The sequence below is a fragment of the Paroedura picta genome, chromosome 11 (assembly GCF_049243985.1).
Source record: "Paroedura picta isolate Pp20150507F chromosome 11, Ppicta_v3.0, whole genome shotgun sequence".
NCBI classification, from domain to species: Eukaryota; Metazoa; Chordata; class Lepidosauria; order Squamata; family Gekkonidae; genus Paroedura; species Paroedura picta.
In genome coordinates, this window is record NC_135379.1 from 7,976,998 (window position 1) to 8,004,066 (window position 27,069).

General features: G+C 42.0%; 1 protein-coding gene and 1 non-coding gene across 4 annotated transcripts in view; both read right to left on the reverse strand.

Moving 5' to 3' along the window:
* Window positions 1-2,670: 2,670 nt before the first annotated feature.
* ESYT2 (extended synaptotagmin 2) overlaps window positions 2,671-27,069 on the reverse strand; it is a 55,931-nt gene continuing 31,532 nt past the window's right edge. The window contains exons 11-24 of one of the 3 annotated variants that reach the window (XM_077304020.1): window positions 26,768-26,816; window positions 25,688-25,777; window positions 24,866-24,961; window positions 22,393-22,494; window positions 19,396-19,458; window positions 16,774-16,848; window positions 15,697-15,783; window positions 14,986-15,135; window positions 13,546-13,934; window positions 11,370-11,468; window positions 9,887-10,018; window positions 8,752-8,857; window positions 6,085-6,134; window positions 2,671-5,983 (exon numbers count right to left, since the gene is read on the reverse strand). In XM_077304020.1, the coding sequence (XP_077160135.1) occupies window positions 5,938-5,983; window positions 6,085-6,134; window positions 8,752-8,857; window positions 9,887-10,018; window positions 11,370-11,468; window positions 13,546-13,934; window positions 14,986-15,135; window positions 15,697-15,783; window positions 16,774-16,848; window positions 19,396-19,458; window positions 22,393-22,494; window positions 24,866-24,961; window positions 25,688-25,777; window positions 26,768-26,816 (1,534 nt within the window). In that variant the 3' untranslated portion in view covers window positions 2,671-5,937. The remainder of the gene's footprint in view (window positions 5,984-6,084; window positions 6,135-8,751; window positions 8,858-9,886; window positions 10,019-11,369; window positions 11,469-13,545; window positions 13,935-14,985; window positions 15,136-15,696; window positions 15,784-16,773; window positions 16,849-19,395; window positions 19,459-22,392; window positions 22,495-24,865; window positions 24,962-25,687; window positions 25,778-26,767; window positions 26,817-27,069) is intronic. The other 2 variants (XM_077304021.1, XM_077304022.1) reach the window with 2 other exon arrangements.
* On the reverse strand, window positions 17,507-17,697 carry LOC143821166 (U2 spliceosomal RNA). The gene has a single exon (XR_013225710.1). It is a non-coding gene; the product is annotated as a U2 spliceosomal RNA (small nuclear RNA).

Below are 27,069 nucleotides of genomic sequence, written 5' to 3' on the forward strand. Positions count from 1 at the left end.
TTTTACTCTGTTGACTTTTTAGTATAATGAAAATCACAAGTAGTATTAAGTTCCATTGAAAGGCTAAAAAGAACAATTGCCATATAATGCAACATATTGATTGTGTCAAAATACTCATTATATTCCTATGACAATGATAAGTGCAAATGTGTTCCAGATGGATGGGCAACAAACCCTCTAAAACAAATAGGCAAAAAAAATGTCATTAAACTATTATCTTACGGCAGATTGTTTCAATCCATTTCCATTAGAGCAGATCCAAATGATCAGTCTCTTTGTGCTGAAATAAGAATGTGGGTTTTCTAGTCCAATCTTGTTGGATCTCAGAAACTAAGCAGGGACAGCCCTGGGAGACCACTTAGACGGGAGACCACCAAGGAATTCAGGAGTTGCTACAGAGGCAGGCCATGACAAAATCACCACTGAACATCTGTTGCCTTGAAAACCCTACTGGGCAACCATAAGTCACGACCTGTCAGCATTTTCCATCATCCAATTATCTCCTTTGAGTTGTAGAACTACTATTTGATGAAATTGCACTTTTTTTTTTTTACAATATAGTCTTCCATTATAAAGACTCACCAATGTGGCTTTTCAGGATTATGTAATTTAAAGGAATATACGAACCCAAATAGGAGGCAGGAGAGTTCACAACGACTGGAAAGGCACTGCGCACAGTCGTAAGCCATGACATCAGATTTGTGAGATCCCAGCCGAGAACATTTTTTGTTCTGCAGTAAACAGCTGGAAATCAGAGCTGTCTTTAGGCTACCAACATTCTCGGGAGGCCAAGCCAGGAGGTATGCAGGCAGTAGAAATCATATGCATGTAACATGCATGGCACGCATTAGCATATAACCAGAAAAACCTACTCCAAAGACCTTTATCCACAAATATTTGAAAAGCCTGGAAGTTAATACAGAGGCTGGCTTATCAGAATCTGCAGTACCACCTAGTGATACTTATGTGAGAAGACTCTTCAGCCTACAAATAACAATACTGCTCTAAGTTTTTGTTTGCTTAAAATCATAAATGCAACACAAGCAAAACATAAAACCACACGTCGTAAGACAGTGCTTTCCAAAAGGCCATGGCAAGTTATTTCATCAGCGCCCTCGTGCCTCTAATATTGAAAGAGGCATGTATAACGAACGGAAGTGCTAATTTAAGAAATCCATGCTACTGGATGTTCTAACATTATTGACTTACAGTGTGGACCCAGCTTGGGTATTACAGTCAAAGGTTTCAGATTAACACATGCTGTGACCCCTAACCTTTCTTCACTTTTAAGCTTCAACCCAAATTTTCCAGTGGTTAGGTGAGGCTGAGAGAGCCCTGATATTCCTGCTCAGTCAGAACAGCTTTATCAGGGCCAGAGGTAATGAAACTGTGGCAAATGCTGGCAGGGGCTCATGGGAATTGTAGTCCATGGACATCTGGAGGGCCACAGTTTTGACTACCCCTGATCAGGGCTGTGGCGAACCCAATGTCACTCAGCTGGCTGCATGTGGAGGAGGAGCGGGGAATCAAACCCACCATTACACCAAGCTGACCACACTGAGAATGGCCAAAATATAGGAGAGCTTCCACATTAGCACACGGCAGCATTTTGCTATCAACAAACTGTAATGGTTGCTACAAAAGATCCCCTTCGAATGATGAACTGTGTCCCTGTGGTGCAGCAGGGACAGAGGCCCACGTGTTATTTTGTAGGTACTATAATGGAGTCAGATATGAAATAATTGCTCCTCTCTTGGCTACTCAAACCAGCCTGTTCAGCAGAAGAGTCTGCTCTGGCCAGGGAAAATGTACATACGACTGACAGCTTTTGAGAGTAGATCCTGGACACTGACTAAATGGTCATCTATATCTGTAGTGATATTCACGCAGCTAAATTAGGTCCCTTTGCCGTCCCAAAAATCACACTGAGAGAAGAACCTTTTATATTTTTACTGCAGCAGAAACACAGACGAAGGGGCATATCCCAAATCTGTGTTTAGAACAAAGGATTGCATGAGACTTTATAATATTCCCTTGAAGGCAGGGAAAGATGATGTCCTTTGGGTCAAACCAGTAACCTGGGGTCTCCACCCCCTTGCACATCCCACAGGACCACCCCATTGCCATTATGTTAAGTCACTGGGAAAATGTTACAAATGGCAATTTTCCATTCTTTCTCAATCCTCTGGTAACATAAACAGTTGTCTCTGGCCTTGAGAATAGAACATATCAGATACATTCATGAACAAGTTTTTGGGCCTTTTGTTACGAAACAGTCTGGTGCACTAAGCTTCTCTTTATAGAATAATAATTAAGAAAATATTATTTCACCCCCTTATCCATCAGTAGAAATGCTATTATTTGTTTTAATGACTATTTGGGAAGTAGCTCTATGGACCACATTCTGCTTACAAACTGGAGCACTACCCTAGTTCTCCTGGGCTGTCAAGTCAGTGTAGAGCAGGGGTAGTCAACCTGTGGTCCTCCAGATGTTCATGGACTACAATTCCCATGAGCCCCTGCCAGCAAACGCTGGCAGGGGCTCATGGGAATTGTAGTCCATGAACATCTGGAGGACCACAGGTTGACTACCGCTGGTGTAGAGGACTCGGGACGTTTTGCTTGAATCAGGCCAGGTTTTCTGAACGAAGAAACAATGCAAAACGACAGTTTCTATATGAATTGTTTATTGAATAAATACATGCAACTGCAGAATTATTAGCGCAAAAAAGGGTATTCTCTTCCTTCTGCCAGCTGCTGCAGGCCTGCTAAAGAAAGGGTTCAAAACACAAAGACCCGGATAACACACCGTCTTGGCGTTTGGATTACAGTAGCTCCAAAAGTGAAGTGCTGCTTTCCTCACCGGCAAAAACACGGCACTGAACAGCTTCAACAGCACACGACTGAAGACTGGTAAACACAGAATACAAAAGCTCAGGCTTAAACACAGATTGTTAAGCTTTCCTTTTTTTTAAGGCACAGGATTAGGAGAAGAAAAAAAGAAAAAAACCATGGAAAGCCAGCCTAACGACATTCAGTCTTTCATATACTAATGATAACCGTGCTGCTTCATAATCCCTCTGTAAACCATTACGAAACTGCGGATGGAGTATTTTCCTGCATGCAGCTTCTGATTTCAGAGAAAGACAGTGCATTTCTTCTTCTTAAGGATTGAGTTTTGGGTCCAGATTTTCATGAGCAAACCCAGAGGACTTTGCCCATTATATAAAACATGTTTTTTCATCCATTATTTATCACCCCAAGTCTCTCTCATGCAGGAGACCTGCATGGATTGAGAAGGACCCAGAAAATGGTCCCATACTGGGGAAGGCTGATGACAACTTGTCCTGTAAAAACGGGCTGAAAAGGTTTCCTAGTATTATGTACTAGTGGCGTCTACCACCCCTCAAAACATTTCCACTAAAAAGACAGTCCTACGCTCACACCCAAGACTCTACAGATGCATAAAGCAATCACATCCAGAGTGTGAAGGGACTCTTCAAAATAATTGCTTTTGATATGGAACCCACCTGCCAATTTCAACCTCTGATCCAAAAGACACACCGAAACATGGAACAGGCTCCCTCCCCCCTCCCCCCAGGAGGGCTCTTGTTACTGGAACAAAAATAACCATTCAGGAATTGCGGCATAATGAAACGCCATCATGCAACTTCAGAAAGGTCTCTGAAGAATGAGAGTTTATATTACAGCAGCTCCTACTCTTTGTTGGGAGTTCACTAACAGGTGATCACATCAGCGGATGTACACGTGTGTCAGTAAGGAATACGTAGGAACCATGTTGACCACTGCTTATGCTATGATTAGCTTTTTCCATAGAGCCCAATTATGTCACCTACAGACTAAAATCCCAAGGAAGTTGCAGAAGACTGCCTAGTAAAGCCTTGAGCAAAAGAAATATTACATAAGGGGTGGTGGTGTGTGTATGTGTAGATTCACACATCCACACAAGGATTGATGTGTCATGCTGAACAACAGCCCAACAAATAAAGATAAATTTGTTTTTAGAACTTGGCATGAACAGTGCTACATTTACAACAGGCACTTTGGTTTACTCCGTAGCGGAAAGGGCACAATGGAAACGTCTTCTGTGCAAGCTCAACCAAACCGTGCTTGTGCAAGGGGAGTTTCCCCTGCTATAGATTGTACCAATTGTCCAGGCTACATTTAAGGTTCTACTCGTTTAGTTAAAAGCTAGTTTTCCAGACGTTGACTCACGCTTTGAAAATTAATTTTTGCATCCAGAAGCCATTCTAAGATTCTCAATTTTTTTGTGAATTTCCCCCCCAGAAAAGCAATTGCATATTTACCAAAGGTAGTGAAACTACTAACTGCAGAGGAAATTGCACCATCTCTAAAGTTAAAAACAGATATACATCTTTTTTTGTTAAAACTATCTGAAAATACTTTCAAGAAGAAGGAAAAGAAGATATAATCAACGTTCCATTGATTTCATTCTGAAAGTAACAATGTTAATTTAAAAAAAATCATGGTCAAAACATTATCAGGTGTTTTCCTGCAAACTGTATGTGAGTTTTTCAGGTATGTAAAACCAGATGGAGGGAGGGAACCCTACACCAATGAGAACATAAACTTGATTAAAAATATCTCTCACTTTCTATAGTGCATTAGTAACATTCAGGATTAATGCATTCCAAGTTAAAAGCTGGTTTAAAATAATTTGTTTTAAAAAATAATTCTCTTTGTCTCTGGCCTTCCTGTGAATTGCTTTGGTGCTGGTCCTTGCAGCAGAATACAGTGAGGCTTAAAAGGAATGGGACTGCTTTAAATTAGCCAGACCCAAAACAGAAGTACTGCTGCAAACATTATAATTGGCAGCACTGAAGCAACTGTGGAAATAGCGCAAATCTAGCTTTCTATAATTTTAAATAGACATTTGGTTTTTTAGGTGACAGACAGCAGATGAGCTAAGACCTGGTTTCATACCTGTAGCAAACTGACACCATCACAATTAGTTTACTGGGGTGGTTTATCCCCAAATCTCATCTTGATCCTTCTTTTGCATAGACAAATTTCTGGTAGTATTGGTTTGGGTAAATAAATTCTTATATGAATCAATGACTGTAAAAGTGCATGACAAAACAATGTACTACATTAGTCTTCACTTTTGCATCACAATTGATCAGCACTGTGACTTCAGGATCTCAATAACCTTCTTTTTTATACAGTATTTATAAATACATTTCAGTTCGATTTCCTTATAATACTCTCTGAATTTGTGACCTCTATGAATAATCTGAGTGAACTTCCCAGAACATATTTCTATATAAATATTTTAAAAGTTAACATTTTGTACTCTCTTCTTTTGCAAGCCATTAAGGCGAGAAATATATGGGCTACTAACCGTATCATTAATTCCTCCCAGCTTAGAAATAAGAAACTGATTACATTAGTAAGATTAAGACCATCTTGCAGCAGCAACTCCCCCCCACCCCCGGGTTTGTCTTAAATTTTTAGCATGCATTTACAAGAAAATACCTAGTTTGCTTTGATATTTTCTTTTGCCTTCGAATGCTTGAGGAAGAAGGATAAAAAAATAGTTTCTATTTACATGGCAGACTCCTCAGTGAGATACAAAACGAGAGGCAGAACAGAGGAACACCATCTTCTCACTTCTGTCGAGGATACAAGTGCCATAAAAGGTTCCACTGAAACAGATACTCTATAACCCCTATTGCACATTAAAATAGCTGTAACAAATGAAAAAAAAAGGTTCAATAATTAAGCTGACAAACCTACATAAAATGTCCAGGTGTTATAAAACTGTTGAGGGGTGGATGTCTATTAACTAAAAGTTATAAAAATAATATTGTTACATCTGTGTTAACAATGCTGATAAAATATATAAAGGTTGGCAAAAAAGTATGCTAAACAGGAACTTCTGGCATCCAGAGCTGCCTAAGGTGCGACGTGCGGCTTTGTACCATCTTCTGTCAAATCATACCTACAAGGTGAAAAACGACAAAAAAAGAAGAGCACGGAATTTTACTGACTTTATCAGAAATAATTGTTTAAAGGAAAGAGAGTCACTAGGACTGTACGTACCACTGGGTACAACCTTTGGCAAGTTCTTCAAAAGCCAGTGGTATCAATACCTGTTGGAGAAACAGAGGAGAAAAATAAGACCAAAAAAACCACCTCCATGTACTTTTCAAGGTAGAGTCATACCTGGCGTACCAGTGGAAGCCGATAAAAAATTCCTTTATGTTACAGAGGAGAATTTGATCTCCAATAAGAGGCTAGGATTCAGCAGTAGGTATGAACTGCCTAAGGAGCTGATGAGCTCACCCTCACTGATGGTCTTCAGGCAGCGGCTAGACAGGTACTTATCCTGGATGCTTCAGGCAGATCCTGCATTGAGCAGGGGGTTGGACTAGATTGTCCCTTCCAACTTAAATCATAGAATCATCATTCCATGATTAATCATTATATGATTATCTACTACCAGATACAAATCTGCTCCTTCAGGGAACTGCAGCCCATTTCAGGTCAGGTTAATTCTCAGCCTTCGAGCACCTTTCTCACTGACTAATGAGTAGATGTAGCTGATGCCATTAAGATCCACAGTGATATTATTTATAGAAAAAATTAGGGACAAAGCCCATTACATCCAGGAATACAATGGGCGCTAGATTGGTGTGTGTGTGTGTGTGTGTGTGGAAGAACTCTGCAGATGGCCTCCCCTTCCCCCCAGGACCTGGAAAGGCTGCAGGCAGCTGTTATGGAATTCACCAGCAGGGGGAGCTCTCACACAGGAGTGACCTACAGCCTCTGAGCCTCGGAGGGAAGTGGAAGGAGGAGGGGGTGGTCAGGGGTGGGGGACAGAAGGCGATTGGCTGGCCACTTGACAGCCACCCTGAGGGGGTGTTAAGCACTGAGTGGCACTTAAACCATGAGACCAGCCCCTCCTCCTAGGCCTTACCAGAAATATTAAGTGGAACAGACTAGTGGGGGACATCACATGGGGTGGGGAATTCCAGCTCCTGCCTCTGCTAGCTCTGCCCTCTGCCAGCTTCCAGCACAGCCATTTTCTCTGGATTGAGTCAAGTGGCTATGGTTTGTACTTCTGCTCCCCCCCCCCCCACACACACACACTGCAGTGAGTACAGGATAAAGAACCTCACTCCCCTGCCCCTTTCTATGCTCAACCTTCCTGCCTTCTCCCAGTTTAAGCTATATCTCAGAGCTGATGTGAGGCTAAAATGAGGAAGATCCCTTCTGTAGATCTGAACCTGACTGCCCGTCAGCCTGCATATTCACTGCCTCGCCAGGCGGTGGGACAATAGGACAAGCTGCTCTGCTGCTGCTCCTCCTTGACCTATCTGCACCTTTGCTGCCTCAGCAGCAGGAACACCATCTGTACATGATCTTTTTTTTTGAGATTTAAATCTCCTCCCAATTTTTGAAAAAATCTTTCAGTTTTTTTGCACACCTGGGGGAAGGGGGTGTCCTCTCAGGTTCGCTAAAATATGTTTTCTATCTCCTTGGCCAGATCCATGGATTTTAAGTATCCGTAGGTAGGGACATGTTGACTATTAGAACCACTCATTTTAGAAGGAACTTCGATGTCACCTCCTTTCACCCATGTGAGGTTCACTGTTGAAAAGTCTAGCAACAATTGCATCCAGCCCAAGTTGTTTTGAACACAGTCCTCTCCAGGAGTCTTATTACTGACAGCTGCTATTAATTAATTCTTCCACCTCCTCAACAGTACCCAGCAGCCTCTTGTCAAAATAAAGTCACAATGAAAATCTCAAGATTCCGTTTGGTTGAAAATAGCAAGAAGAGTCCTGCTGCTCCAAGGGCCTCAATGAAACCAGGAAGAAGGTTATTATTATACAGGCAGCTGTGATTTAATTCAGTTTCCAAAAAAGAGCACAGCGTCCCTTGATTTGATTTGGGGTTTAAAGAACATCTTCGAGCTATGAGGATCCTTAACAAGTAAATCAGTGTTGTTCATTTTGATCATCCTTGCTGCACTTTTGACCCCATGATACTTGGTCAAGCCAGCTAGTACGTGATGTCTGATACTGATATTCATACTCATATTTACAGGCAAGTGTTCATCAAGTTGGCGTCCTCTAGCGCCAATAACACTGCCCGAGAGAAGAACATGAGGCATTATTGCAGGAGGTGTAATTGACATGAAAGGGGAAAATTCTATGCAAGACTTGAGCTCTTCAATGCTTTGTTCTTAATGTTATGAAGCAACCTATTCCACATATAGTGGTTCTGGTAAGGTCTTGGAAGAGGAGCATGTCCCATGGCTTAAGTGCCACTTAACACCCACTCAGGGCGGCTGTCCTGCCCTTGAGTGCGTCATTCTCTAACCGGCTTGCTTGTCTGTCCAACAGCTAACCAATCACCTTCCATCCCCCACCCCTAACCACCCCCTTCTCCTTCTCCTTCCCTCTGAGGCTTAGAGGCTGCAGATCCCTGCTGTGTGAAAGCTGCCCCTGAGGGTGAGTTCCCTTCCTGGGGGCCTCCAGCCTGCAGCCTTTCCAGTTCCTGGGGAGAGGGGGAGACCATCCACAGAGTTCTTCCACCCCACCCGCCCAATCTAGTGCCCGTGTATTCCTGAATGCAACAGGCTTGGCCCCTAGTAGATAAATGAAGCCCTGATTGATGAGCAAAGACTCAGGTCATAACACTGTTCCACATTTACCTGCTCCGGTATGTTATGCAGTTATTTCTTTTACGCCTCTTACTCACCTTACCAAGCAGCCCTTTGTCTTTGGACAAGAAACCTCCACTGTTCTTTACTGCTACATCTAGAGTTCTCCTCTGCACCTCAGGTAATGAAACACTGAAATCAAAGCTGAAAAGGGAAACACATTTCAGAAATTATTTCATCAAAAGCTTTGGAGATCCACATTGCAATGCCTGTGATGTAAAACAGTGGTCCCCAACCTTTCTTAGGCTGGGGACCGGCAGGGCATCGGGCCGCGCCCATGCGGACCACGCCTGCGGGGCGCGCCCACGCATCAGGCCTCGCCTGCGGGCACAGCCTGGCCCTGATTCCCTCTCCCCGCCCTCCCGCAGTAAGAAGCTAAGAAGTTTTTTACTGCGGGGGGGGGGGCGGGGGGAGGGAGCCACGGCCCAGCGCCATGGCCTTCGCGGCCCGGCAGCGGGCCACGGCCCGCAGGTTGGGGACCACTGATGTAAAACACATAATAAGGTATCTGGTATCGGATATCCAGCAGCTTTAGAATTCTTAATCTTTGGTTTCATTTTTAAAAACTGATGTTTCTCCCATGCAGGGCTATTGATAAAGTCCCTGAAAATGGCAGGTAGCCTTCATGACTGTCCCTGAGCATGCACGGGCAAAATCGTCATGGACAAAACCATCGACCATCACTTAATGAGCACTTTGCCTTGCACAATCATTTGCTTTCTAGTCACTTTGTCCTCATAAAATCTACATAAGGATTTTCAAAGGTGTGCCTGGGAAGTGAAATTCTTCCTCTTTTAAGAACATATATGATATTTTTGCCTGGCATTTATCTTAGACCAAAACTATTTCCTTGTGCTTGCATTAGCAAAGACAGGATTCAAACTCATTTCAATATTTATTTATTCAATTTATATACCACCCCTCACTGTGACGTCTCAGGGCCATGTACATAGAACCAATAAAATGGAACGGATAAAATGAATTTTTGCTTCCTCTTCTAGTAGTTCTGCTACCATCTGAAGCCATCAGAGCACAATGGAAAGTAAAAAAGAGGACTTGTCAAAGTGGTTTGTTGAAGGAAGGTCGGCTTTCTACTTCAGTGGATGCGAAAACAGTTTAATGATTTTTATACTTTCAGTGTGGTAAAGCCAACAAAGGGATCCTGCAACACACCTTTGATCAAATAACGGATTTAAATTCTTCTTCAAAACATTTGTTTTTCTTCTTCCTGATCTCCTTTTGTCAGGCAACAAGTACATTCGGACGTACGGATCGGACCCTTCCTCCGAAAAAGCAATTAGATTTCTGTGACCGAAAACAACAAAAACAGATCAGCACAGAGTACCTGCAGCTCTCAATATCTCAACAGCTCTTAGGCTAGCTGTCTCTAACACGCACTTACTTTCCTCTTACTTAAAGATAGAGGTTATGCCTCAGCTGGCTTTCGAGCTGGGGCAACTAGGGGAATGTAGGGGAAAATGAAGTCAAAAAACCTTAGGAAGAAGACAGCAAGGTTCACACATGCATAAGAATGTGTTGAAGGATCAGAGGCAAAAGATGGAACAGTTTCAGACTGCAGGCACAGGATCATGCCCACATTCTGAGATGCACCCCAATGCTAGGAACCCCCTGCAATTAAAAAATCACACAGTGTGGGAAAACTTCCTTTTTTGTGTGTTATAAGTTATCTGAGTTTTAAAATGAAAGGAATAAGCAAACATGGGATCTACTACTGCCAGCCAGAAAATAGGAGATAACAAACAATGGGATTGCACCCAGTGTTCTGCATGCTCAAAGAATGTGGATCTTCCCCACTCTCCCAGCAGCCATCCCTAAGTCTGGGAGGAAGTAGGAATGGTGATAGTGTTCCCTTCTAACTGCAGCCCACCAACCTGGGTCCTGCTCCACAAGGGTCCTGCTACCCCAGGAATTAACTTTTCCAGGGCCACAAATGCGGTAGGTAGTGGAAAGCAGGGAAGATCTACAACCACCAGAGCCTTTCACGGACAAATCACTGGATCCAACCCACTGCCTCCTAATTGTTACCCCAGATATCACACAGAAAAGCCACCTCCCCCCCCCCCCCCGTTGAAGCACAGAGTTTTACCCTTTAGATCAACAGTTGCATTAAGGCTTTATGAATGAAGGCTTTATTCTCTGTGATCCTGAAGATTTAATCTAAGTATTCATCTGGTTTGCGACAGCAAATGTATTACATGACAATCATCCTGCAGGTTGCTCTGTGAATAGCTTTTAGAGGTACCGACCGCTTTTAATAAAATCACTTCTCACTATTATAGTCAAAAACCGAAATAGAGAGTATCTGAAAAGGTCGATAAAGATGGGGCACATTTAGTGGGCCCTGTCACATTTTGCAGGATTCGAATTGCTATCTGTTAGCTCCAAAATGAACTGCCTCATTCTAGATTCAGAGCAATGATCCATCTAGTCTAGCACAGCACGGTGACTGATAGCAACTCCAAAGCCTTACGTAAAGATCAGTATTTTAAAAAAATGCACTCCGCCATTTGAAATACACTGAAACACTGAAGCAGCAGCAAAGTTGATTGATGTTTGCCTTAGGGGCGAAGATGTACATAATTTAGAGAAAACCAAGGGTCAACCACAAAATAGCCCAATGAAGCATTATACCCACCTGCATGAATGTACCACCACGATGAGCTTATTTCTTTGTGAGCTGTGACGGATTGTTAACTGGATCTGCCCCAGCGGAGACTGTCCTAACGTCGTGCCACTGTGAAAAACATCATAATGCCAGCAATCAGAATTTAAGAGCCAAAGAAGCTACCTCAGACTTACTTGACACAAACATGGAGACATCTTGTACTTTTAAAAAGATCTTCCTCCTGTAGCTCTCTAAAGCGTTATACTCGTCACTAACAAGTTCCAAGAATAATCATATAACTGTACTGTCTTAACTCGCTCTTTCTTCTTGAGCACATGCTTAAGAACACGCAGGATGCACACATACAAACTAGAGCAATGGTTGCTTCCAAATACACACAGAGTGCATGTCCAAAAATAGCTATCATATTCAGATAAGGTATAAATGGGCCCTAAGTCATGATCTTAAGGAAAAACTGCTGCTTTTATATGATGATTGCCAGAGCTCTGCTCCCCTGATGTCTCCCTGTCCCCTAACTTAGGGGTCGTCAACCTGTGGTCCTCCAGATGTTCATGGACTACAATTCCTGGGAATTGTAGTCCATGGACATCTGGAGGACGACAGGAGGACCACAGGTTGACTACCCCTGCTCGAACTTACATTTAGGGGGGGGGGGCGATGAGCATGCAGTTTCCCTGGGAGCTCCTTACCAAAGAGGCTTTCCGTGCCTCGCAAAGAAGGAAGAAGGCGGGGTGAGCTGCGGCTGGCTGAGACAATGGCAAGGCAGCCAGACGCCCAAGGAAGGAGGAGGCTGAGCCATGAGGCGACAGGAGCAGTAAGAGCTGAGCTGTCAGACCAACGAAGAACAGGCAACACCACCCAGCCAGGCGCAGCAGACGGTGAAAGGCAATGCTCAAAGTGCAGGGAAGGAAGCTAGCCAGAAGCAGCTGAAGGGCAGAGCCTGGCTTGTGCAGCAGAGGCCACACCCTAACCAGCTGGAGTGAAGGAGGACAGTGGTTGACAGGATTTAAGCCATGGGGAGGGGTGAAACTGGAGTGAGGAATCAAAGGAGGCTGTAATGAAAGGTCAGGGTGGCGACAGAGAGACAGTGAATGAGGTAGAGAGAGAAGGAAAGAGCAAAGGGGTCAGAATTGAAGGCTGGGAGGTAACAAGCAGAGGCTCGGTTGTCATGCCCTTTCTGAACCTTCCCAGAACCTCTGGTGCTGGGGGTCCAACCGACAAAGGTGGAACCCCTCGGCAGACACCCAAGGACCCAACAATGCTAAAAGTGGCAAAGGTAAAATAATGCATCCTGTTTCACTCATAAGATCACACGCAAGAGTGGAGAAACACTTCTAAATTCAGAAAAGCACGGGACCAATGCAGAGAACTCACTATGAGCTCTCCGGATCAGCTTTAGAAAAGGGATCTTTATATTGGTCCTGAGCTCAAACTGGAACATGTAAGCTGAGGCACCAATCAGAATGGTATTTTATTTCAATTGATTTTATAGCAGATCTGCAAAGGGGACTATAAGAATGTAACCCTGATCGTAATCAGAGAAGGCCCAGGGAAAGGATTGGGGACACTGATTACCAAGATATGCATGTTGTGGCATGAAGACCTTGTTCGCTTTTGACCTTGGAGCTAAACTTTCCAGCACTTAAGAAAGGTGCAAACTATTTTTTAGAAGCGTTATCAAAATACAGGGGAGGTTCTATGTTAAAACACTGTACATTTTGCCATCGGCAATCTCTGAGGATCATTGTAGAAGAAGAAGAGTTGGTTCTTATATGCCACTTTTCTCTAGCCAAAGGAGTCTCAAAGCGGCTTTCAGCCACCTTCCCTTTCCTCTCCCCACAACAGACACCCTGTGAGGTGGGTGAGGCTGAGAGAGCCCTGATATTACTGCTCAGTCAGAACAGCTTTATCAGTGCCCTGGCAAGCCCAGGGTCACCCAGCTGGCTGCATGTGGGGGAGTGCAGAATTGACCCGGCATGCCAGATTAGAAGTCCGCACTCCTAACTACTACACCAAACTGGCTCTCTTGTAACCGCATCCCTTGAAATAATTGACTGTTCCCTTGTACAGACTCTTGTGCTGCTTTTCAATCACCCTAAACCCGGGTCCTCCACTCCTGGCTAGGGTACTGGACACCTCCTCTCCCTCATGCACATATCAGCAATTTTAAAAATTAGGGCTGTACTTTTCAAGTTGTCTTAGTCGCTGCCGTAGCTCCTGAGTAGCGATGGGTAGTGATATGTCCGAGGCAATACTTGGAGTAGGCTCTTTGATGGAGAGATGGCTGGGTGAATAGCTCAGATTGGAGGCCAGGAGACTGGAGGAGCTCCTGCTGAGATCTGTTGGCCACTGAGGACTGGGATTAGGGGGCTGACTTCTTTCAACCACATCAGTCTTTTTTTCAGTGTCTGTTAATGTAGAAGCAGGGGCAGGCTTGTTGAAGTCAGCTGGTGGAGAAACAGGGACCTGAGGCTTGAAAGAACCTTTTCTCCCATCTTTGGAAACAGAGGGCCTCTTCACTTGGGCCGAGTGTTGGTAGTCTGCAGGCCTATCTTGCCTTTGAAGAGAAAGGATCTATAAAAGCATTAGAACAAAGACCACATTAGTTTTTTGCTACAGCAGAGAAGCTAACACGTATTTATTTGTATTGAGTCCACGCAATCCACACGTTAACAGAAACTCATCTATAAAAACCAGATTATAAAGCAGCCAATCCATCCAGTTAACCAGGGACAAGACTGTATCAGTGGAGAGACCTGTGAGCCAACTATTCATGCTGTTCATTTGCTTTCGAACAGAGATCACTGAAAGTCCATTTACGCACTGGAGGTTTCATGCCGGGTTGCAGGCTGGAGCTTTAGTCATGGCAGATTGCCCACCTCTTACTGCATCCACATGGGGGAGCATTTGGCCTGGTGTACCTCATCTGCCCCCGATTTGTGCTCCTGCACAGGAGCTGGGGCAGTGATGTTCCCAGTGCATAAACGGTCAAAGATTCCCTGGTGCAACCTCCATTTGAAAAACAAACAAGGCTGCCACTGAATTCCTTGCCACTTTCTGCTTTCTACTCTGGCATGACAAACGAAACCTTGGCTGAGAAAGCCTGCAGTAGACTCTAAAAAGGGAAGGCCTAGATCAAAATCTTGGGGATTTCCTCCAAGAGTGTTAATAGTACGTGTATGAGTGATCCACCAGATACGGTGTTCTTAGGCTTCAAGAAAAATTTTTTTTTACAAAGTCACTCAACTATGACTAAGTAGCTGTGGCATAAGCTTCTTTTTATAATTAGTAACTGTTTAAGCCAGGAGTAGTCAAACTGCGGCCCTCCAGATGTCCATGGACTACAATTCCCAGAAGCCCCTGCCAGCGAACGCTGGCAGGGGGCTCCTGGGAATTGTAGTCCATGGACATCTGGAGGGCCGCAGTTTGACTACCCCTGGTTTAAGCAATAGGAAGCAGAGGGCAGGAGTAAAAGAATGGCTCACACAAAAGGAGGGAAGTAAGTAATGTGCAGCCCACCCAAGGATATTTCTAGGGACTGGGACTTCCATCAAAGGAAGAGCCACTTAAACTGAAGGAGGGCTCCTCGGAGGATCCATACCACTGAAAGACACAGTTACAGTACCCTGAGTGCAATCTTCATGCTTATAGTGCTGTTTGGACCAGAGCTGCTAAGCTGGAATCTCTGATGCATAGTTAAATCTTCGCTTCCCAGGAGCTGGCTCAAAGGAAGTTTGAAATATCCCAAGGAGCATTGGTGCTGATCATCCTTGACCTACAGGGACAGGAGATGAAATGCATCACACTGAGGTATTGAAAAAAAACAACCAACCTCAAGTTCACAAAGGCAAACAGATTTTACAGTAACATCCCTTTTTCACAAACCACTTCACTAAGTGCTATGGACTGCATGAGGAGCAGAGGGGAGAGAGTATCTTATTAAACTGTTTTAATCCTCCTGAAAAGATTAACAAAAAGAAAAGAAAAAAAAGAAAAAGAAACAAACCCCACTAGCAGCAATCTAATTAACAGGTCAACAAAAATAAGAGTCCAACAGCACCTGAAATGGCCCTCTCTTGTGTGTCCCACAGATGAGCCTCTTTCATTGGTGATACAGTCAGGAGGGCCTCTCCCTGTGATCTTAGTTACTGGGCAAAAACAGATGGCAGAAAAGTCCTTCAGCTAGCCTAGTCCCAAGCCATGTAGAGCTTTACTAGAACTGGACCGTAGCTCATGGGTACTGGAAGTTACTACTCTGGGACAGAAAGGTTGGGACTAGCGTAGTAGGCATGGAAGGCAAAGATCACCAAAAGAGTGAAAAGCAAGAACCATTTACCTCCACTTCTAGCTCTTGTCTCTTGGGGTTGTGAACAAAAAAAGTGAAGTTTTCTTCCCAGACAGGTTCATTGGTTTTGTAGCGAATCTATTTTCAGGGTATAAGATTTCTGTTAGAATTTATAGTTTAAAAAATAAGCTCAGTTTCCACAATCGCTTTGGGACTTCCATGTATACACTCCATATCCATATCACAAAATCACAACCAGTTTAGTGAAATATCCATTAGATACCATTTGAGACTCTTTTAGTCCCCATACAACAAAGATTAAACTGCTAGGTTTCACTGTTCCCATTCGAAGAGCGGGAGGTGAAAACAACTGGCTAAATGCTGCAAGCCATTTAAACTTAACAGCTGGCCAGCAGACCCAGTCAACTGTTAAGTTTAAATGGCTGCAAGCCTATTGATTTCAAGCCTCCCCCCTTTGGGGGGGAAGCAAAACCCTTCCTGGACATTCCCCATCCCTTCCTCTTGGCCTCAGCTCAGGAGAAGGGTGGAAGGTAAGTCCCTTCCAGGGTGGTCTTGCCCCCATTCTCCCATTGTTGACTTGTTGTGGCAGGGAGAAAAAAGGGAACTGAACTTGCTGGATCAGCTTGGTTGGATAGTGAGCCCTCCCAAACTGCATTAATTTTGGGGGCAGAGTGTGCCCATCCCTAATTATTAGGCAAAACTCTGCCCGCTTCACATGTGTCCATGTACACTGAACATGCTCTCTTTTGGTTCAGAAGTATGAACTACTCCTTATTGTGCTTCTCAACCAATGACAGGACGGTCAATTTGTTTCAGATATGATGGCAAGATCACCCAGTTCATACAACCACGATTTACTGTGGGATCACTCATTTATTTACTGTAGTATAATTTTCACAAGAGACATTCAGTCAAACAGATGTGGGGGTGGTGGGGGGCTCACAAATTAAAGGTACATTGGGAGACTATGCCAACAAGGCTGTGCCATTATGCAAGCGGATGCTGGGAGATGATGGTGCCGAATAATTTTTAGTCATAAAAATCTTAGTTTGTGTGGGCAAAGAACAAACAAAACCACTGGGACAGATTTAGGTGGCTGAAGCTTACCTTACTTGTTTGTTCCTTGTGCCCAACAGTCAATGAGACGAGTGGATTGGGATTGCTGTTAACTTTCTTTCCTGACTACAGGAAAGAGGACAGAGAAAAAAATAAGCCTCTTAATTAATAATTAAATTATATTTATATACTGCTGCTCCCAGCATGGCTGGCTAGTTATTATGCATATTATTATGCTTTCCATCCGTCAAACAGTCCATTTTAACCCTGCCCTACTCCTCCAGTCCATGACTGCAAAATACTCCTTACAAATAGCTGTATAGGCGCAGAAAATGTATGGGGTACATTCAGAGATCACACATCCATACACACTTACCTTGAACTGTTTTCTGAAAACTGGGATGCATACAGACACACACACACACACACGGGGGCTTCAGACTCCTTTTCACATTCTCTGTTCTATGTATTTTGAATTAAGTCATTTCACAAAAGTTCAACTTCTTGTTCTTTAATGAGCACTTCAAACTCCCAAAGCCAACGATGCAACATTAGAACAAATAAATGAATGTTGCCGTCTGCATGCAAATGGGGGATATGGAAAAAGCGCAAACTCAGAAAGCTTAGTATATAGATGTATGATGGAATACTATGGTTAAGCTGTACTCTGGAACAATAAAACTTCTTTTGTGGCCAGAAAAGGAGGAAGGTGTACTAAGATTTCCTTATAGATTTACCCAACTCTTACTAGAGACCAACCATCTGTCATGGCTGAACCTTGCTCATCTGTTGTATAGCATTAGATCAAACTGCGAAAACAAACAATGATTTACAATCATTTGAAAGAAATGGAAACATTTCCCAATTGTGAATGTCTGTTAACACGCTTTACAATGAGCTACCAAGGAAAATCTTTTGTTAGAACAAAAAGTACATACGCTACACTTGATCTTAGCCAAAAGGCCAAGAAGCAATGTGCATACAAGCGTTAAGCTCGAGCATCTAGTAATGCTGTTAAAATATTAAAGTTTGCCATCCAAGTTGTTAATAGTTTAATGGGAACCTGACTCCAGGAAAAGATTAACATGATTAAACAAGAAATTAGACATCAATTTTAGATTCAACATAATTATTGCACAGGGGACCACAAACATGTATCTGTTATTCTGAGTAAAAAGAGATTTAGCTTTAGCTATTACCTGTCCTCTTCTAAAATCCTGCTTATTACTGTTCACAACACCACACTGAACACAGTTTAAAATGTGATGGATATCATGTGAAATCATGTGATGTATTAATTCATAACAGATTAAATATTCTTACTTCATATGAAAGAACTGATTCTTACACAAATGTTCTGTTTTAAAGACAAATATACAAATTATACTGAAAACCATCTGTAGTGTTCAGCTGAGAAGTTAAATTGGTCCTTCAAATTCTCTTCCCCAAAATATTAGCCGTCAGAATATCAGCGTTCCCTTGATGAGGGCTTCAGTTGCGCCAGGCCTGGGACCACCCCGGATGGGAATTAGCCCCGCGACCAGATGTGCTGAGCCGAGCCAAATTCCGTGTGTGGAAGCGGCCTCAGTTTCTTTCTGTACCCAAAGTGCTGTTTGTCTTATGAGGAGTTCACCTTTCAATGCAATTTACTAAAGCAGGGGTAGTCAAACTGCGGCCCTCCAGATGTCCATGGACTACAATTCCCATGAGCCCCTGCCAGCATTCGCTGGCAGGGGCTCATGGGAATTGTAGTCCATGAACATCTGGAGGGCCGCAGTTTGACTACCCCTGTACTAAAATCTCACTCAGACACAATATAGGCCATTTTTAAGATTAGCATGCCTTTAGGGATTTGTCCTGAAGAACTCATCAGATGGTACGAATAAGCCAAAAATAGACCCTAAGGGCTTTCAGTAAACACAGGCTGTTGACCTGGATAGCGCAAGCAAGCCCAGTCTTGGAAGCTAAGCAGGGTTGGCCTTGGCTAGCACTTGGAAGGACAACCTCCAAGGAATACCAGGGTCAGGACATGGGGGCAAGCAATGGCAAGCCAACTGTGAATGACTCTTGCCAGGCAGCCAGACAATCTTAGGACCTTCTGGTTATACTATAGACAGATAGATAAATATACTATAGACAGATAGATAAATAGATAAATAGGCTATTGAAAATTATCTGAAATTCAGTACATAAAAATGATGATTTTTCTAAGCCATAATGAACAGTGGAGTTCAGTAGTTCCACCTATTATGTGAGCTCTGTTCTTGAAGTTTGCTTAGATATAATTTTATGTATTTATAGAACTGGAATTGAATCCAAAGGCACTGTTCCTCTAGTGCAACCGCACTTCTAATAGAATGGCACGTTCGCCGGTGAGAGACCCTCACTTTCCCCCCAGGACTGTTGATGAGGGTCTACCAATTGTAAAGATCAATTTTCAAGGGATGGGTGAGTGACAGAGCACCATTCAATTCTCTTCTCTGCTTCACATATTTCTACTGTGCACAATGCAACACCGACAGATTTGTATATCTGTTATCCATCTTGGTACCAGTTATGATGATCTTCTGGCACAAAACCAAAATGCATTGGGGGGGCACTAAAAATTTATTGCAGACAACCATGTCTTCAATTAATGCTGCAACTTTAAATGGAAAGCTATTATAGTTTTACCTTTAGGGCTTTCTGAACAGCCGACTTCTTCAAGGCGTCTGGATTATAATCTAATGGATTATTCTTTTAAATCAGAAGAGAATGAACACACAGAGGGTTAATAAAAAAACATGCAATAAAGCAGTACCGCTTGGTTAATTAAGGATGTACAACAGGAGACCAAACAAAACATTTTCAGACAAACAGAGGAAAAAATAAGGGAAAGGTTATCCAAATAATATAACAAAGCCTTCTGTTCTCATTCCCTCAGCACCTTTCAAACACTGCATTCCCCCTTCCCCATTAGGGTTAATATGGTCTTTCCTTGTTATTCTTCTTCTTAGCAGCACACACTTTCCAAGCCATTACAGTACAACAAACTTCCCTGTTTGAATTAGAAATAGGCTGATGCACTGGCCACGGAAATAGGAATGGATTTAAACAAGATTACACTGACCTCTGACCATTTCCATTAACTAAACCATTTTTTCATTTTATTTCAGTAAGAACTGAGTCACCCGGAAAATGCCGAACGAGCCAAAGAGCATTAAAGCATATTTGCAATGCTACTAGCTTCGGGAGAGAAAGGGTTTGTTTCACAAATTAACGAAGGGCTCTAAGATAAACTAAAATGGGAGGAGTTCAGGGTGCTGTTTCATTCCATAGTTTTTAAAACAGAACATGCTGGGGTGGCAAATTCTGTTTTAAAAGGCCATGGCGTTCACATCGGACAGAAATACAAATAATGTAACAGTTCTGCAGTTATACTGTAATCCAAGACAGGAAGAGGAAATCTTAAAAAGTTGTCCCCCAAAATAACTGGACAGAAATCTATTGCGACTGAATTTTGAATTTAAAAAAGAAAAATGCTGTTTTGTTACAAAGTCAATGGACACGTCCAGTTGTCTCTACACTGTCTCAGGGTACAGCAGGGGCTTAAGAGAAAAGAGGCCATGCAGAAAATGCATAACAAACCTACGGAAGTGAAAGTAATTCTTAGTCGGGTGGACAGACAAGAACAGACGTCACAACCTATGTGTAAATGTGGAAATGAAGGTGTTTATTCCCCAGGATCACAAGGAGCCCCTAAAGGAGGATATTGCAGGCAGTTCTTCTAGAAGGTATAGGCTTGTAATATTGGGTCTATTTTAGTCAGTTTTCTTGGCCCGTGTTAAGAATCTTGTACAAGAGGCAACTGTGAAGGAATCTGGACTGTTTCACCCATGGGAATTATGAGAGTAACCATAAACACATCGAAATAGAAATATGGCCAGTGAAGCATTTTAAAAAGGGAAGGCATTTTTAGTTGATTTCGTGCCTGCCTGGAATTGAAATCATCTCCCCATCCCCAAGTCCTTTTTCTACACAATTTGTTTCTCGAAAAGGAAAGTTTAGGCCTTCCCACTATTTTGCATGAGCCTGCAAACTTAATGACCTTGTGTTACAGCTGTTGATCACGATTAACTTTTACCTCGTGATGTACCTAAAAAAATTCTTCACAAGCACTGTAACAGCTTGGAGCAAATGGATGGCAGGAAGGACTGCAACTTGTAGGTCCTTGTCATATCATAAAGAACAATAACGCCAACTAAGAGAACGTTATCTTAAGAAGAAAATGTATCTCTTCATTAATCAGATGAAATGGCATTACAAAAACAGTCCTGTGAGATTTATATAAAGTATGACCGTCAAAACGAAGCCCGGCATTTTTTCAGCTCGTTTTCAACAATGTAGTCCGTCTTCCTCGGTGACTCTGAATCATTATTAACTTATCATTCAAGTGCAAATTAGTTTCAAAACGTATTTCTCTACCAAATAGTTTTAAAGGACCACAATGGTTCCAATATCCATCAAAGTGTGGGGATCAAGTGGTGCAAAGCCTACATTAATGTCCCGCTTTGCTATCCATGCACCTTCAGTTCAGTTTCAACTATAACCTAATCTGGATCAAGGCAAAGACTACTCTCAGAACACAAAGTCAACTTTGGCTCTCAGCATGAGTTTAGAAAAATACCTAGTTGCATTTTAGCTATAGATGGGCAATATACAATCACAACACAGATTAGATAGAATTGCATACGAGAGGGCAAGGCACATGCAATCCCATGCACAATCCATCTCTTGGTAGGGATGGGAGCCAATATGCCCTGCCTGAGCTCCTCAGAGGGAAGACAGGATAAAAATGTGAATTGAATAAAATAAGGACAGGAAAATATATACTCCAGTATGATATTTCTAGCTCTGATGGCGTGACTACATGCATTTAGGCCTTTTGTGGGATTGGGATCTACACATTTATTTAGATTTTTACACCGCCCATCCATACGGCTCTGGACCCTAATTATACGAAGGATGCATTCACCTTTTATAATCCCTATAAATCCTAACACATGATAGGTAGGACATTATTAAGCTTTGTAATGCTTCATAAGTCTATGGTTTCTTGGGGATACCTGTTCTGCAGGGCTACTTCTCAATGATGACAGGCCAGTTAAGATTTTTTCAACAGGTGTACTGCTCCTCCCAAGGACCATAAAAGAGCTTACAAAAGGAAAGGGAACTTGGGGAAAACACAATTAATTTTCAGTTTTAACTGTGCGCAGCTTGAGCCAAATGAAAGATACTTCACATACAACACACAAAATACTTGCAATTAACTTTTCAAAGAAATGACAAAAGAGGTTGACTTCATGACTGTCGCTTCATGACAGTTTCATTTCTCGGCAAGCAAATGTCAACATTTCTTCAAGTGGACCACGCAGGCTAATGGGCAACAACATGCTAGTCTTTGAAGAATGCCAGCTTTTAAAATGAGTTACCTAACAAACTAAGCTGACAGCACAGTTTGAATGCAGTAAAAGGTATAACAGCGCACGCTTTAAAACCATGCATGAAAACAAAAACTGCATGCTCTGCCATTCCATTATTAGGACTAAGTGGGTTTTAGCAACACCAATCCACTCTGGTAGGTTAAAAAAAAAAGAATGTACATAATATATATAACACCCGAGAACTCACAAATAGTGCTCTATAGAGTGAGGTAGTATTTTCACAAAAGACTAGTCCCGATGCTCTCCTCTCTTTTAAGTATCCACACCCAAAGTTTCCCTCGTAGATACTCTTTAAGAAGACGGAAATGGAAGGAGAAAGCAAAGAGTGATGGGATTGGGGCAGCAGAAATGCACAAGCAGCTTTACCTTTAGCACAGTTAAGGAAAACAGTCAGAAGAGTCTGAAATTACTGGCACAAAAAGTTATTAGCACTGAAAGGCATCCCCTCCCCCCAATAGCTTTCATATTAGAATGTCATCTAAATAACAAATCATACAACCTTTTTAGGGATACTGTGATTATACCTTTCATATCTGACATCTTTCCAGTGGTTTTTATTATGGGCACTTCCATATAACTGATATTAGAGTTAAATGGATCAAGTATTCTAGATCTCAGGGAAGTGACCTCATGTATTTTTCACGTGGCCTGTCTGGAAATTAGTGGAGAGGCCTCATTGTGCTGATGAGGATAGAAAGGAAGTTGACGTTCCAAAGAAAACTTTCAATGCCTTACTAAAAAAATATATGTCTCGAGACAGGTAACAGTGTTGGTTGTGTGTAGCAGTAAGAATCCATAGCACCTTAAAGACTTAACAAAAATTGTGGCAGGGTATGAGTTTTCATGAGTCACTGCTCAGTTTTATATCTGAAGAAGTGAACAATGACTCCTTGTTAGTCTTTAAGGTGCTACTGGATTCTTACTCTTTTCTACTGCTAAAAATGTGGTCATATTTTTGCTTCTATCTTTTGCTTGCCCACACAGATTTCTGAACCAGGAATGTTCCTGAATTATAAAGTATCTGTATACTATAATTTTAACTTAAACAAGTTAAAATGCCTATCATAAGTTAACTTTGAAGATATGATTTATCCAGCCAGATTCTATCGACCTATATACATTGCCAGCCCCCATTTATAAACAGCAATATATAGTGTAAGTATGCCCTAAGGATTTCTTCACAAGTTTCATATCCTTTTTATAAAACAAATTTATTATAAATAGAAGATAGATATAACAAAAGAGGAATCTTAAAGGATTGCTCACCATAACTACTGGAGATATAAGACATTTCTACTGGTGACTTTTTATGCCCTCCATCCCCCAAACACAATCAGAAATCTAAGGATCAACTGCACTTTAATTAAATAAGTTATATTTAGGAAGTAATATCCATTTAGAAATTCACTATATATGTAGTATAAAAGTTCTAAACCTCAGCCTGAACAACTACGTAAGCTTATCCCTGAGCCATTTACTCAGTTTAAACTATGCCACAGACCCATTAGATTCACTCAAGTATAAGCAACATGAACTTTGAGACCCAACATATCTATTTTTTAAATTTTATTTTGAAAAATACAGTCATCACATTAAACTTTATTTGAATGAACCATCCCCTGCAGACACTCTTAAAGAAAAAGTGAAAGTACCCAACATCTTCAAACTTAATACATTCACTGTTTAGACATAAAACATGGAGCCAGGAACTATCCAACTCAAGATTCTCAAAAAGTCTATTTTCCAAAAATGCAGACTGGTGTCTGCTAAAATGAGAAGACGGGGCTCTTCTGCCAGGCATTTGAGGCCAGGACAAGGAAGATCTATTGGATCCCTCCCCTGATTCAAGGAGTCCATTAAGTCAGTCCGGGGGAGAATGGCTGAGGGGTTTTAGGGGGTTTACGAGTACTGATGGGGTTATAGTATTTTAACCTGTTGTAAACCGCCATGAGCCAGCTGGACCAAGAGTGGCGGTCAACTAAATAATAATAATAATTATTATTATTATTATTATAATTATAATAATAATTATAATAATAATTATAATAATAATTATAATAGCAGCAGCAGCTCCCACTTTCAGCATATGTACAAGTAATACATAATGAAAGGCCACTGTATCAATCCAATGCCAAGATTCAACCCAAACTGTGGAGTCAGACTGGCTGCAGCCATAATTCCACGATTTACACAGTTATAATAATTTAGGATAGGATTAGAAAAATAAGTTTTCACAAAACGGTAGTCAACTCAAAATACCTACGCGTGGCTTGCAATAAAGATGTGTGAAGTACAGCCCTATAGAATCGTACTAATAAGTTCAACCATCTTTTTCCTGACCCCGCACAAGCCTCTATCACTTAAAAGTTAACAAGCATCAGCTCTGAAGTATCTACTCTGACATCAAAGGAAATGTTAGTTTATAGCACAACAAACCACAAATATTTCTGCATTCTGCAAACATGACTGCTCTGCACACACACAAAAATCTACCATATAATGTATGTTTGTATTTGGGAGATGCTGGCTTTGCAGAAGGCATATGGAAATGCGGTTAAAGACATGGCATAATGTGGATTAGTGAGGCAAAGTGGCATACTAGTAAGCAACACGTGATAAAATAAAAGTTCACGATCAACCAACAAAGGCAGGAGACTTACTGGTAGATTTCTTGCTGAATCCAAATAGAGAATAAGTAACGCTGATGAAAGCCCATCATCGGCTTGGTCTTTATCAGCTCTAATGCTTTTTAGCACCTAAAATTAAAACAGTACAAGTCAAAATTAACCAATTGTGTATGGCAGATTTTCTACAAAGAACTCTAAAGCTATCCACATGCAAATTAGCATACAATACAAATACGTTATAGAAAAATAATCTACACTCCATCAAGGAATAACAGAGCAAAACAATGAGCATTTAAAGAAATACACAGTTATAAGTGAGAGAAAGGATATGTTTCTCATATTACGCAGTCACCACCTGCCCTCAAGTTCTGTTTATACATTAACTACTAGAAAGCCTGCTGCAAACAGAAAAGCAGCTAGTGGGATGGCATTTGGGGTGGGTGGGAGCGATGGCGAGGTGCGGAGAGGGCACGCGATCACCTTGCGTAGCCGGAAGTCACAGATTACCATTGATGGAGCTCATAAAATGATCCTGAGTTTTGCAAGTGAAAATCTTCAGGATCTGATTTATATCTCGATAAAAGCAGCCTCTCCCTGGAGAAGAGGCTAATGCTAGGAGCGATTGAGGGCAAAAGAAGAAGGGGACGACAGAGAATGAGGTGGCTGGATGGAGTCACTGAAGCAGTAGGTGCGAGCTTCAATGGACTCCGGGGAATGGTAGAAGACAGGAAGGCCTGGAGGATCATTGTCCATGGGGTCACGATGGGTCAGACATGACTTCGCACCTAACAACAACAACAAAAAGCAGCCTCAGCATGTCTAAATTTCTGACGAAGAATAGTCTGAAAACCATACCTGATCAAGAGTCTCTACAGTGGGCATCAATGTGAGCCATTCGAGTTTTAAATGTAATTTTCCTTTGGAGACTTCATCCAAAGTAAACCACTGTAAACAAAGTCAGTTAATGCCATGAGAAGTAAAGTCTTTCACTAATAAATTAACAGACGCCATTACTTATTTGCACTTAATATGATGATGATGATGCCCTGATACGACAACACTGTGACTGACAGATGTCTATCAAACAATCCATACTGTAAAACTAAAATGGAATTTCCAAAATTTCGCATCAGGGATATTGTAAGCAGACTGATCAGTATCTAGTTCAGCCTTTTAAAACCTTTTTACCATTGAGATATCCCTGAAACATTCTTCAGGCTTCAAAAAACCCCAGAAGTGGGACAATCGTGCAAAATTTGGTTGGGAAGCATAGCTGTGGACACGCCCCCCTGGGGCTCCTCCCCCTTCCCACCCCCTCCAGGTTCCCATTGGCCGTTTTGGGAGGAAGGGCAGGTCAACATGGCCATATCAAAGTTTTAAAATATATAAAAATTTATTAACTCTGACCCATTTGGGAAACCCTTCCAGGGCCATCAAAATCCCCAGGGTTTCAGGAAATCATGACTGAGAAAGCCTGATCTACTTAATCATTCCTTGCGGGGCTCTGACTATGTAATCACACATGCAACAGCTCTATGGGGTTAGTTAGGCTTACGTGTCTCTGAATTATCATAATCCACTGATACAACACACTGACACTAATATGGTATACATATATTCTACACTTGCAGTTAACAGTGTAAGGGAGAAGCAAACAGGAACTTTACAACACTTCAAGACTAAAGCATTTACTTGGGGATAAACATAAGACTCCCTTGCATTTTTGCTGCAACCAATCAATTAACACAGCTACATTTTTATCTAAAGTAAAGGAAGTTGTTATCAAGTGGAGAGTCTGGTATGGCAGCTTTGCAACTTCTTCAAAAATGTCACTTTAATAGGTCATTAAGTTTTTCGAGGCTGATCTTTACGAAAGTCAAATAATCCACATTGCCATTCTCCCCCGTTCCCCCAAATGCACAGGTAAAGCCTTACCTCATCCAGGTAGCGTTCTTTTTCAACCTCAATTAGGTCAATCATTAGACTAGGAGAAGAACAGAATGCATTAGAAGGCCATTATCTCCACTACAGTATGCAAAGCTGAAATTGAGTGCAAATACGAGGACAAAAGTCAAAGGACCCAGCCAGACAGCCATCGTGAAAGGAAAGAATTATTAAGGAAATGTGAAACAAAGGACAACTCTCCATTAAGCACTGTGAATAAAACAGCAGCATTCACAATTGCTGGAGAAGAGCTGGACTATTAGGTCCTTGATTTGGGACTCAAAATTATGTTT